General features: G+C 48.8%; 1 protein-coding gene across 1 annotated transcript in view; it reads right to left on the bottom strand.

Annotated features, from left to right (window-relative positions):
* VIPR1 (vasoactive intestinal peptide receptor 1) overlaps positions 1-13520 on the bottom strand; it is a 116950-nt gene that overhangs the window by 24631 nt on the left and 78799 nt on the right. The window contains exons 4-6 of the mRNA XM_080974179.1: positions 12898-13001; positions 11213-11310; positions 10430-10562 (exon numbers count right to left, since the gene is read on the bottom strand). Of these exons, the coding sequence (XP_080830305.1) occupies positions 10430-10562; positions 11213-11310; positions 12898-13001 (335 nt within the window). The remainder of the gene's footprint in view (positions 1-10429; positions 10563-11212; positions 11311-12897; positions 13002-13520) is intronic.

A 13520-nucleotide genomic window follows, 5' to 3' on the forward strand; every position in this document is an offset into this window, starting at 1 on the left:
CCATCTCATCCTCTGTCATCCCCTTCTCCTTGTGCCCTCCATCTTTCCCAACATCAGGGGCTTTTCCAGGGAGCCTTCTCTTCTCCTGAGGTATTGGAGCCTCAGCTTCAGGATCTGTCCTTCCAATCAGCACTCAGGGCTGATTTCCTTCAGAACGGATAGGTTTGATCTTCTTGCAGTCCATGGAGGAGTCAAGAGTCTCCTCCAGCACCATAATTCAAAAGCATCCATTCTTCAGCTATCAGCCTTCTTTATGGTCCAGCTCTCACTTCCATACATCACTACTGGGAAAACCATAGCTTTAACTATACGGACCTTTGTCGGCAAGGTGATGTCTCTGCTATTTTTTTCTAGTCCACTGTTAAAACCATTTGGGCTTTCAATATTGGGAACAAAATCAGGCACCAAAATTTTTTGAACTCGGGGCATCTTTTTCATCAAGAACGTGTTCCTTATTTGTGACATCTTCAAGCCACTTCCAGCTGCCCAAGATTCACAGTGGCAGCTTAAGTCAATCAATAAATACAGGTACATGACTGACTTTTGTGTCTCTAGAGAAAAGCCAGAACAGTCTCAGCTACCAGGAAGCAAAATGAAACTGTGCATTGGATGAGTTTGTACAGGAGAGCAGGGTTATTTATTTTATATAGAAAAAACCAGGAACAAATAACCAGCGACCAACCAAACAGGACCCAGAATGAAATTTAGGTGGGTGGGTTGCCTCAGTGTGTGTGTGTGTGTGTGTGTGTGTGTGTGTGTGTTTTGTTTATATGGCAGACTCCTAATCCTATTCAGGTGACTGGAAGGTTAGCTTTTTGTTTATGGGATTCATCTTGGGTGAAATTGCAAGATTTATGTAGGTAACAGTTTCTCCACCCCCCCAACTGCCTGCCCCCAAAGGGTTTCCAGTCCCATTCACCCACTCTTAGCCATTCGCTTGTATCTGACCTCAATAATTTCTTGTGACGGTAAGGAAATGTCAAGACATTTAAAAATCCATCTCTCCGAACAGGCAGGCTACACGAACCACAGACGTGTACCCGCCCCTAATATGTCAGTCTTTCAACAGCTTTCGCCCCAAATCTGTGGAGGATGCTGAATGGATGTCACACACGAAAAACAGCCATCTCCCCCAAATATTCATTTTTCTTCAAAGAGTTTTATCTATTTTTGGGTTGTTTATTCCCTCCCTTCCCCATTTGTTCTCTAAATATTTTGTTTCCAACGCAAACATTTCAGGCAGATCCACACCGCACGTTTAAAGCACATCCAAAGCACATTTAAGGCATGTGACGTTCCCCCAAAAGAAATCCTGTAGTTTGTTAAGATTCTGGGAGCTGTAGTTTGTTATGGGTGCTAAGAGATTCTTAAAAGGTAAAGGACCCCTGACAGTTAAGTCCAGTCGTGAACGACTCTGGGGTTGCGGCGCTCATCTCGCTTTCAGGCCGAGGGAGCCGGCGTTCGTCCACAGACAGCTTTCCGGGGCCTGTGGCCAGCAGGACTAAACCGCTTCTGGCACAACAGAGCACCGTGACGGAAGCGCATGGAAACATCGTTTACCTTCCCACCACAGCGGTACCTATTTATCTACTGGCACTGGTGTGCTTTCAAACTGCTAGGTTGGCAGGAGCTGGGAGAGAGTGCCGGGAACTCACTCTGTCATGGGGATTTGAACTGCCGACCTTCTGATCAGCAAGCCCAAGAGGCTCAGTGGTTTAGACCACAGCGCCACCCGCACCCACACCTACACACCTGCAGAAACCACCTTCTTGACTGTTGGACCTACTATCCGTCTCGTCCGCTCAATCTGACAGTCTGTCTTCACATGCAGGGGAAGGTCCCTAACCCACTGAGGGTTTGAGACCCATCAGCTACCCTCACCTGGTTTAGCCGGCCAGTCGAAGTCGTTCTGGGGTGCAGCTGCTATTGCATGCTGATAGCTTCGAGAAGTCACAGGTGAGAGCTGAGTACAAGGTGGGGCTCAAAGGTGGACAAACTACCCCAGAAGGAGCATAATGTACTATCCCTCCCCTAACATCCCATATTGTTCATATTTTAAGAACCACTCCTGTGCCACGATTCCACCCCTCCTTTCCACCCTTCATCACACCTGCTGGGCCCAGGCTTTTTCTACCCTCTGTGAACTTGGCTCATTGGTTCCAGCCAAGGTTGACCTGCTGGGCTCACGTGTCAAATCAGGTTTCAAAAACCAGATAAAAATAGAATTAATCCCCTTCCTTCAGCTGGCCTGAATGGCAGCTATTGTCCTGTTCACGGTGTTATTCCTGCAAATCACTCACAGTTGTTTTTAGCCCCTTTCTGATGCTGCTGTCTGTTTGCCAAGTGGAACTAGGCCAAGCCACCAACATCAAAGGGGGAGTTGTGTGTCTGCCGGTGTTGTTTTGCAGTCTAAGAAAATGTGCGTTGAGCTACAAAGGCAGAATTATAAGTACCTGGGCAGGAGACGAGCAGAAACAACATGGAGGAAGCTTTGATTGAAGACTTCCTGGGGAAGAACCTGTGTCAACTGCTCTAAGCTCCTTAGAAGGGGTGGGGTAATATGTGAAATTAATTTTTAAAAGCACCACCAGAAGAAGATGTAAGACTAAGGAGGTGTTTGTCATTTGCTCAGTTCTGCGGTCTGTTCTTAAGCATCTAATTCACTTATAGAACTCACTGCTCATAGCAAATGGTGAGGATCACTGGCTCAGATGGCTTTGAAAAAGACCCCTAGAGGTCTTGCAAACAGGACATTGCAGTAGATCAGGGATCACCAATCTTTTAGGCCCATGGGCAGATTTGGAATTTCGACCAAGTGTGCCACCCCATCTGGTCACTTCTCCCATGCCCTAGTGTGGATTTGTGCCCCCTTCCCTGGGATGGGAAAGCAAGAGAATAATATGCCTTTATTTTGCTTTTCCAAGGGATCTGGGCAAAAGTTGGATCCAGTAATCTGAGCCTTGAAGAGCACATAGAGCTGAAAGAGGAAGTGGGAAAGAGGGCCATTTTCCAAATTTCCTCCTTCGGCTCTGTGTATTTTTCAAGGGAGAAAAAGGCAAGCAGGCTCACCACCTTGTGAGCAAGGGGGACATGTGCGTGCACTCAAGGCTTTGTGGGCACCAAGGAAAGACTTCAAGGGCAATGTTGCACCCATGGGCAACATAACAGTGGCCCCTGGACTAGATGGACCTTTGGACTGACAAAAAAGAGTTCTTATGTTCAAAGGCCTGAATGCCAATTGAATTGCTATTTGAAAGTGAAGCCAATAGCTGACCAGGAGGTGGATATTCATTTTTTTAAATGGGGGGCCCCTACCTCAGAATGCGGGTGGTGCTGTGGGTTAAACCACAGAGGCTAGGGCTTCCCAATCAGAAGGTCAGCGGTCTGAATCCCCGTGACGGGGTGAGCTCCCGTTGCTTGGTCCCTGCTCCAGCCCACCTAGCAGTTCGAAAGCACGTCAAAGTGCAGGTAGATAAATAGGTACCACTCCGGCGGGAAGGTAAACAGTGTTTCCGTGTGCTGCTCTGGTTCGCCAGAAGCAACTTAATCATGCTGGCCACATGACCTGGAAGCTGTCTGCGGACAAACGCTGGCTCCCTCGGCCCATAGAGTGAGATGAGCACTGCAACCCCCAGAGTCATCAGTGACTGGACCTAATGGTCAGGGGTACCTTTACCTTTGGGACGCAGGTGGCACTGTGGGTTAAACCACACAGCCTAGGGCTTGCCGATTAGAAGGTTGGCGGTTCGAATCCCTGTGATGGGGTGAGCTCCCGTTGCTCGGTTCCAGCTCCTGCCCACCTAGCAGTTTGAAAGCATATCAAAGTGCAAGTAGATAAATAGGTACCATTCCAGCGGGAAGGTAAACAGCACTTCCGTGCGCTGCTCTGGTTCGCCAGAAGTGGCTTAGTCATGCTGGCCACATGACCTGGAAGCTGTATGCCGACTCCCTTGTCCAATAAAGCGAGCTGAGCGCCACAACCCTAGAGTCGTCCGCGACTGTACCTAATAGTCAGGGGTCCCTTTACCTTTACCTTACCTCAGAATAGCAATGTTAATCTGCCGTGTTTACTCTGAAGCAAATCTTATTGAATTTGGTGGGACTTAAGGTAAAGGTACCCCTGCCCGTACGGGCCAGTCTTGCCAGACTCTAGGGTTGTGCGCTCATCTCACTCTATAGGCCGGGAGCCAGCGCTGTCCGCAGACACTTCCGGGTCACGTGGCCAGCGCGACACACTGCATCTGGCGAGCCAGCGCAGCACACGGAACGCCGTTTACCTTCCCGCTGGTAAGCAGTCCCTATTTATCTACTTGCACCCGGAGGTGCTTTCGAACTGCTAGGTTGGCAGGCGCTCGGACCGAACGACGGGAGCGCACCCCGCCGCGGGGATTCGAACCGCCAACCATGCGATCGGCAAGTCCTAGGCACTGAGGTTTTACTCACAGCGCCACCGCACGTGGTGGGACTTACTCACAAGTAAATGGGGTTAGGGTTTCTCCCCATTCAACTCCTAGCCTCCCAATTTCTTTACTATTTTTTTTTTAAAAAAACAAGACTTTTGGGACTGGTACGGAATACTAACAAATTTTGACGCTTCGTGTAAATCAGTTTTATATCTTGCCAAATTCACGAGGCATTAAGAGCAAATTGGTCCTTACTCATGATAGCGTGATTGTATCCGATCATTTGTCACGCAAGAAACAAATTAAGGGAATCAAACGAGGGCCTTGAGGGAAGGCGTTTATGTGCCAGAAATTTAGTTCCATCATGAACTCTGATTAAAAATAAATAAGCTCCGGCACTTTCCCAAACATCACGGGCAATGAGTCTCAGTGATCCAGCTGGATGAAAAACAACAACCTCCATCTGAGAAGTCAGTTTTGGCCTATACAGACCTATACGGCCTCGGTCCAGTATATCTGCAGGAGCGTCTCCACCCCATCGTTCTGCCCGGACACTGAGGTCCAGTGCCGAGGGCTTTTTGGCGGTTCCCTCACTGCAAGTTACAAGGAACCAGGAAGAGGGCCATCTCAGTAGTGGCCCCTGCCCTGTGAAACTCCCTCCCACCAGATGTCAAAAAGAACAACAACTCCCAGACTTTTAGAAGACATCTGAAGGCAGCCCTGTTTAGAGAAACTTTTAAGCTTTTATGCATTACAGTGGTACCTTGGGTTAAGAACTTAATTCGTTCTGGAGGTCCGTTCTTAACCTGAAACTGTTCTTAACCTGAGCTACTACTTTAGCTAATGGGGCCTCCCGCTGCTGCCGCACAATTTCTGTTCTCATCCTGAAGCAAAGCTCTTAACCTGAGGTACTATTTCTGGGTTAGTGGAGTCTGTAACTTTAAGCGTCTGTAACCTGAAGCGTCTGTAACCTGAGGTACCACTGTACTGTATTTTAATATTTTGTTGGAAGCCGCCCAGAGTGGGTGGGGTATTATTATTATTATTAATAATAATAATAATAACAATAATGTTTTTTATAAACGTAGAAACACAATATAGGAATACAGAGCCAGTGGACTTAGACCTGGGAGACTAGGTGGCTGCTGACAGGTGAGCCACAGGTGAGAGTTGAGTGCAGGCTGCTCAACTTTCTTCTGCATTGCATCAGCAAGGCCAAGAAGGGGGTCTTGTTGCCTGGGCAGCCCAGGACCTCCAGACACACTGCCCCAGGCTTGCACCCCGGGAAGGCCACTTTGGTGCTGTTAACGCAGAGGTTTGAATTAATTCCCAGAGGCACACACCAATGTCTCTCGAGACAGACGGATGCGAACAACAACATGCTAAGGGATACACACCAATTCCTATGCTTCAAAACCCTTGGCAGCTGGTGAAAAAGGGGAGGAAAGGGAGACAAAGAGTTGCAAACCTTTCGCTTCTGGAGCGCCTAAGCAGGCAACCGAGGGGAGAGGCACAGACCAGATGGATAATTTGGTTCGTACTCAATTTAGCCTGTTACACCTCTCTGTTTGTTTCTTAGAAAATAAGGCTGGGCCACCCAGGCTGTCATGGCTCAGACCAACTGTTGCAAAATAAAAATGGGCTAACGTGATAAACCGACCTTATGCTTCCCAACTCAGTAACACACATTTATTCAATTCTGGCAGCAGCTGTTGTAACTTGGGTGGACAGGCCAGAGAGGGGGAAAAGAAGAAGCAGATCAGAAAACAAAAGTGGCGTAGCAGGCGTGATCTGAAGCGGATTTTCTCAGAAGAAGGCCTCTGAGTTGGAGGGGGCATCGACAGGAACCAGCGTCGTGGCTAGGCATGCTTAGGGGTTTGTGCGGGGGGGGGGGCCTCACACCTGAATAGGGGCCCACTGTCAACTTCGCCTTTGAGCCGGTGCCAAGGACTGGGCTCAACCTCTTCAGCCCCGACTGGGCCAGGAGAGCTGGGAAACCACTTCCAGAGACCTTCCACTGCAGGGAAGCAGGTCTAAGCACAATGGACTCACAACTTTGAGCTGTGAGCACCAAACTCAGCCGTGCACAACAGAGTATGAACTACACGGACGACGGCTCTGAAGCATAGCTTCTTTATTCTTTTACAGCTACTGCAAACTAAAATAAACTAAAGACTAATGGAGACTACCAGACTGCATGAGTGTGACAGTTGCTTAAGCAGTCACCTTGAAGAATTGATGCTTTTGAATTATGGTGTTGGAGGACACTCTTGAGAGTCCCATGGACTGCAAGAAGATCAAACCTATCCATTCTGAAGGAAATCAGCCCTGAGTGCTCACTGGAAGGACAGATCCTGAAGCTGAGGCTCCAATACTTTGGCCACCTCATGAGAAGACAAGACTCCCTGGAAAAGACCCTGATGTTGGGAAAGATGGAGGGCACAAGGAGAAGGGGACGACAGAGGATGAGATGGTTGGACAGTGTTCTCGAAGCTACCAGCATGAGTTTGACCAAACTGCGGGAGGCAGTGGAAGACAGGAGTGCCTGGCGTGCTCTGGTCCAGGGGGTCACGAAGAGTCGGACACGACTAAACAACTAAACATCAACAAGCAGTCATCTTATCTCTACACAGATAACACCCAGACTCTCTCAGAGCCAGGCTGGAGCGGAAGAAGTGATGAGCAGATTCCGCCCCCTCCTTTCTGGAAACATTGTCAGTAGATCCTTGCAATGGGAGGGGTGAAATATCCACACCCACTGGCAAGAGTTCTCTGCATCTGCTGCACAGAGGAGGAGCATCCAAAACTTTAGCTGTCATTGGGTCTTAACTCTCATTGGGTCTTAACTCACAAAGAGATGTGCCTACCTGCAAAATCACAGCATCCCATAAATGCCCACTTGGCTGTTTTGATCTGCAGAACTGGCGTTGCTACAGGCTCCACGTGACACTCATCCCGCATTTATACCGATCCCCTCCCCCCCCCGATAACTTCATTGCCTTATCCTTTCTGTAAACCATTTTCTAAAAAAAGATTAAATTTTAGGAAATAAAAAGCAGGGCCAGGAAAAGTGTGGCGATGGAAAATGGATTTGTTTCACCTGGAACTGTTCCCAAAGTCAGGTGTGAGAGTGTATTCAGGTCTTACAACAATACTTAGATGGTTTGGCCCTCAACAAATAACACTTCCAATTATTATTTTTGGGGGGGCAGTGATGGCTGGTGCCCAGTGGGAATTGTGGACAGGAAAGATGGGAGGAGCCAACAGTAGGTGGTGCTAGAGCCAAGGACAATGCAGAGGCAACTCCTCCTACTTTTGTCTCCATCCTCTTCCCTGCTGGATTCTGCAAGGACAACACTGGGACTAGGGAAAAGGAAGCTGACTGGAACCCTAGACTGGTTGCAAGTAGGAAAGTGGGCAGGTGGGGGCTGGCTGAGGGCAGACTGAGATTTGTGGGGCCTTCTACCTTCCATTGCTTGAGGGATCAACGACTGTTTTCCCGTGAATGAAAGCTTGTGGTATAGCTATGTACTAAATCAGGCTTCCTCAACCTCGGGCCCTCCAGATGTTTTTGGCCTACAACTCCCATGATCCCTAGCTACCAGGACCAGTGGTCAGGGATGATAGGAATTGTAGTCTCAAAACATCTGGAGGGCAGAGGTTGAGGAGGTAAATGTAAAGGGACCCCTGACCGTTAGGTCCAGTTGCGGATGACTTTGGGTTTGCAGTGCTCATCTCGCTTTATTGGCCAAGGGAGCTGGCGTACAGCTTCCGGGTCATGTGGCCAGCATGACTAAACCGCTTCTGGCGAACCAGAGCAGTGCACGGAAATGCCGTTTACCTTCCTGCCAGAGCGATACCTATTTATCTACTTGCACTCTGACGTGCTTCCAAACTGCTAGGTTGGCAGGAGCAGGGACCAAGCAACGGGAGCTCACCCCATTGTGGGGATTCGAACCACCGACCTTCTGATCAGCAAGCCCTAGGCTCTGTGGTTTAGCCCACAGCGCCACTCGCGTCCCAGAGGTTGAGGAAGCCTGCACTAAATAATGATGGTCTAGAGGCAGTGTAGGTAGTGAGGAAAATACAGGGATTTATTTTGGGGGCTTCTTCTGTGTGTGTGTGTGTGTGTGGGAGACCCCACTCCTTTCTTGCCGTCTTTTGTATATGATTTCTTCCAGCTCGCTGCCGTTGTGAAAGCAGAGGGGGCAGGAGGAGGAGGATGAGAAACCCGTAATATGAATCAGCACGGACTTTATTAATATAATCGTTCTTTTTTATAGCATTTATACGGATGACTTTTACAAGACCGCTCTCAAAACAGCCACATTCTCCTAGGAGACCATCAAGGCAGGGAAACAGTCCTTAGGAGTGCTACGTGACATTGCAGCAAAACATGTTATGCACACTTCTTGGGGCAAAAGGGTTGCTTAGTGTGCCAAATCACTTGCCCAGTCTTCGCTGCCGTGCTCTACAACTCTACATTAGTCTGTGCTTTAAAAAAATCGCCAGCATTTTAAGAACATAAAGATAGCCTTCAGGATCAGGCCAGCATCCTGTTCGCACATTGCCTAACCTGATCCCCCAAAACAGAAACCTGCAAGCAGGATCCAATCACAAGACCGCTCCCCCCATGCAGTTTCTAGATGCTGTTCAGAAGCGTTACAGCCTTCCAGCCGTGTATTGCAATCTGAATTTATCCTCATATGCAGTTTTGCCTTGTGCACATTCCCCCCCCCCTTTTGCAAAACAACATCCCTAATATAACAAATTTTGTACGTTCTTTTCAGTGACATATAGGTTTTGCAAAATATGGCCCTAATTAAAACTGTCAGCCAGCCAGAGGGATCCTCGCACCAGTCGTGCATCGCAGCGGCTGAACAGGAGCATTAATTTACAAGCAGGAAACCCAAGCATCATAGAGGCATAGAGTTGAAAGGGGACCCTGAAGATCATCTAGCCCAACCCTCGGCAATGCAGGAATGTGCAGCTGTCCCATACGGGGATCGAACCTGTGACCTTGGCATTATCGGCACCATGCTATAACCAGTTGAGCTATCCAAAGCCAATAACTGCAGGGGAAGAAAGACACCAGGAGCAGCAGCCCATAGCGGCAGTCCTTGGTAATAGGACACCCTGTGTGAGGCCAAAATTTGACACTCCTTTGACCCTTGTAGCACCTTCCCAGAAGCAGGTAAGCAAATTGTTGGGCTTTGGGAAGAAGGCTCTGGCAGTGTCCTAGAACCCACCCTGCTCCTTCCCTAAGCTAGGTAAGGGTTAACTAGGCTTTGGGAAGGAAGAAGGAGGACTCTAGGATCCTGCGAGAGCCCTCATGCCTTCTTCCCCAAAGCCCAGCACTTTCTAGGCTTTTGGAAGGAGGAAGAAAGACCTTGGCCCCTGGGGAGGGGGGGAACCAGTCATGCTGCCTTAAATCTGCTTCTGCAGCCCTTTTCAGGCAAGCATACGGTTAATAATACTAATACTACTAATAATAATTTATTTATACCCCGCCCATCTGACTGGGTTTCCCCAGTCACTCTGGGCGGCTCCCAACAGAATATTAAAAACATGATAAAACATCAAACATTAAAAACTTCCTTAAACAGGGCTGCCTTCAGCTGTCTTCTAAAAGTTTATTTCCTTGATATCTGAGGGTGTTCCACAGGGCAGGCGCCACCACCAAGAAGGCCCTCTGCCTGGTTCCCTGCAACCTCACTTCTTGCAGGGAGGGAACCACCAGAAGGCCCTCTGAGCTGGACCTCAGTGTCCAGGTTGAACGATGGGGTGGAGACGCTCCTTCAGGTCTACAGGACCGAGGCCCTTTAGGGCTTTAAAGGTCAGCGCCAACACTTTGAAATGTGCGGAAACGTACTGGGAGCCAATGTAGGTCTTTCAGGACCGGTGTTATATGGTCTCGGCGGCCATTCCCAGTCAAGTTACGAGAGAGGCAAAATGGAGCATGCAAGACTAGCACAGAGGAGACCCCCACCCGTCCCTGAGTGCTCCCGGCGGAAGGCACGACTGACCGAGCCAATGGAGCAGTGGTCGGACTCCCCTCTCTCAAAGAGGATGACGTCCTTGATGAAGACGGCGATGGCTCTCATGATGAAGGACATGAAGAGATGCATGTGGATGTAATTCCGAGTGCAGTGGAGTTTCCTGGAGGAGAGAAAGAGAAAGGAGTCTTTCAAAAGGGGCCCACCATGTAGAGAGCCTGACTGAAACTGGTTTAAGAGCCATGGGGCAAGCCAACTCTCTTCCCCTCCCTCAAGTTTCCTGTGTGTGTCTCTGTGACGTTAACATATGAGAGTGCTGGAGGTGAAATAGTTAAACAGGTTACCCAATCAGAACCCAGGGGGGTGGAGTCAGAGGTACTATAAAACTGGCTCTGGGAGGGGCGAAGGGAGGAGTTCATTGGGAGTTGGGTGGTTGGTTGGAGTGGGAGTGAATTGGGATAGAGTTTGTGGGTAGGTTGAGTTAGTGTAGCAAAATAAGCTGAGTCAGGAACAGTTAGGAGCTAGGAAGACAAGTAAATATCTGAGAGGTGGTTTAGTGAGTGAGAGCAAGTAGCGGAAGTTATAGGTCTGGATAGGCACCCCATGATTGTAATTGTCCGATGCCGTTTATGAAACCACACGCTTGTTAAACTGCAATAAATAAACCGAAGTTTATGTTCCAATTTAACCCTGACTGGACTCAGTATTGTACCAGGTACGGCCTGGGTGGTGGCAGCGAGAAATAAAGTGGTGGCACAGGGATCAATAGACAGTGAAACATCCGGGGACCTGGTGATCGCCACAGTCTCTTACCTGAAGAGACACAGAACCACCATGGCCGCCGTGAGAGCAACGAGAGACAAACTGTGCCCAATGGTGTACCCAGTCTTCACAGTGCCGTAGAATGTGTTCTGTCAACACAGAAAAGAGAAGCGAATAACAGCGTGTTTGCCTATTCGTTCGTTCAGTTTGTATCCCGCTTGTCTGCCAACAGGCCCTCAAAGAAGCTTACAATGTTTTCGATCGCAGGGCTGCGGCTCAGGGGCAGAACACCTGCTTTTCACGCAGAACATTCCAGATCTGAGCCCCAGGGTCGGCCCAATACATTTGGCGCCTGAGGCAAACCACCAGGGAAGAAGGGGTGAGCGAAGAAGAAGAGTTTGGATTTGATATCCCGCTTTTTCACTACCCGAAGGAGTCTCAAAGCGGCTAACATTCTCCTTTCCCTTCGTCCCCCACAACATACACTCTGTGAGGTGAGTGGGGCTGAGAGACTTCAAAGAAGTGTGACTAGCCCAAGGTCACCCAGCAGCTGCATGTGGAGGAGCGGAGACGCGAACGCGGTTCCCCAGATTACGAGTCTACCGCTCTTAACCACTACACCACAATGGCTCTCCCTTGTTCCTAAGAGCTACGTTAGGAACAAGGGAGGAATAAACGTTGGGATCTGCTCTCCTGTGGATGCTGCCACCTGAGGCAGTCACTTCACCTGACAATCTCCATCATCTCCAGGTGTGGTTGGAAACATTCCTGTAGGAAACCCAGGAGAGCTGATGGTGGTCAGTGTAGACAACACTGAGGTAGATGGACCAATGGTCTGAGGCAGTTTTTGATGTTCAGTTAAAATTTCAAATGCTTCTTCCATCTTCCCCCATCTCCCAGCATACTTCACCTTCTCCCAATCCCAGTACCTCAGCCTTCATTTCAGGACGTCAACTGCGATTACCTATCACTCGACAGATCGTACAACCTATATCGCCCTCAGTATTTTGTGACTCAGTTAAAGAAACTCCATGCTACTGGTCTTTAAGTTGGGGTGGATAACCTATTGCAGCCTGAGGGCCACAGTTCTTCATGGAGAACGTTCTGGGGCCTGTTTGTAGAAAGTGCAAAAGCAGATGAGGCCAAGGTATCTGTGGGAAGAGCAAAGGATGTGACTGTTTGCTTTGTACAGTCATACCTCATGTTACGTTTGCTTCAGGTTGAGAGTTTTCAAGTTGTGTCCCACGGCGACCCGGAAGTATCAGAAAGGGTTACTTCTGGGTTTCGCCGCTCACACATGCGCAGACACGCAAAATGGTGTCATGCGCATGCGCAGAAGCGGCGAATCATGACCCACACATGTTCAGACGTGGGTTGTGTTCCTTTCAGGTTAAGAACGGGCCTCCGGAACGGATCCTGTTCGCAACCAGAGGTACCACTGTACAGTGGGTTGAGTTCCAGCTGCACAAAAGCCAGTGGTTTTTACACAAACACGCTCCTTTCTCCTCTCCTTCTTCAAGGCAAGAAAGAAGCATCGTCGCAGTTCTAGGACACATGCCAACAAGGCAAATGCATTTGAAGGAGGTGTGGAACTGAACCCATTTCCCAGCGCAAGCCACCGGCGTTGTCACTCTCATAGCGTCAAATGTGGCGTTGCGCCAAAAGCTTCCAGAAACCGGATATCCTGCTTCTCTCGACAACACTACCGAACCTGACCTTGCTTTGAGTTTACTGACCTGTTCCACCACGTTTGTGGCGTTGGGATCATACCCACACGCCGCGATGTACGGAGGGTACATTTCAGACCAGCCTTCGCTGGTACAGTTCCTGCTCACATTACCTAGAAGGGAAGAAAGCAAGAGGGTTGCAAGGCTTGACGGCTACAGAGTTGGGTAAGAATCTCTGGGAATTACATACTCTACTTGATCGCTTGCCTTTTTGACGGGTGTACCTAAAATAAACCCCACAGTGTCTGAAACAATAAAAAGTCATAAAAACAGAAAAGTATCTATCTATCTACAGGTTATCTATCTATCATCTATCTATCTATCTATCTATCTATCTATCTATCTATCTATATCTATCTATCTATCTCTATCTATCTATCTATCTATCTATCTATCTATCTATATCTAGCTATCATCTATCATCTATCATCTATCTATCTGTCTGTGCTGGAATGAGACAGTTTCTGCCATGTGCCCCAAATTCAGAAAGTGGGTGCCTCCTTCAGGAGGAAGTTCCAAAAATTGGACCTGCAACACCAAATGCACGGCTTCTAGTAGTTACGAGCCGCGTGTCTGAGCTAGAAATTACCTCACCAGAGTTCCCTGTGCTGAGGAAAAGATTGTTCAGCCTC

This window comes from Podarcis pityusensis, assembly GCF_964106645.2.
Source record: "Podarcis pityusensis genome assembly, chromosome: 12".
NCBI lineage: Eukaryota > Metazoa > Chordata > Lepidosauria > Squamata > Lacertidae > Podarcis > Podarcis pityusensis.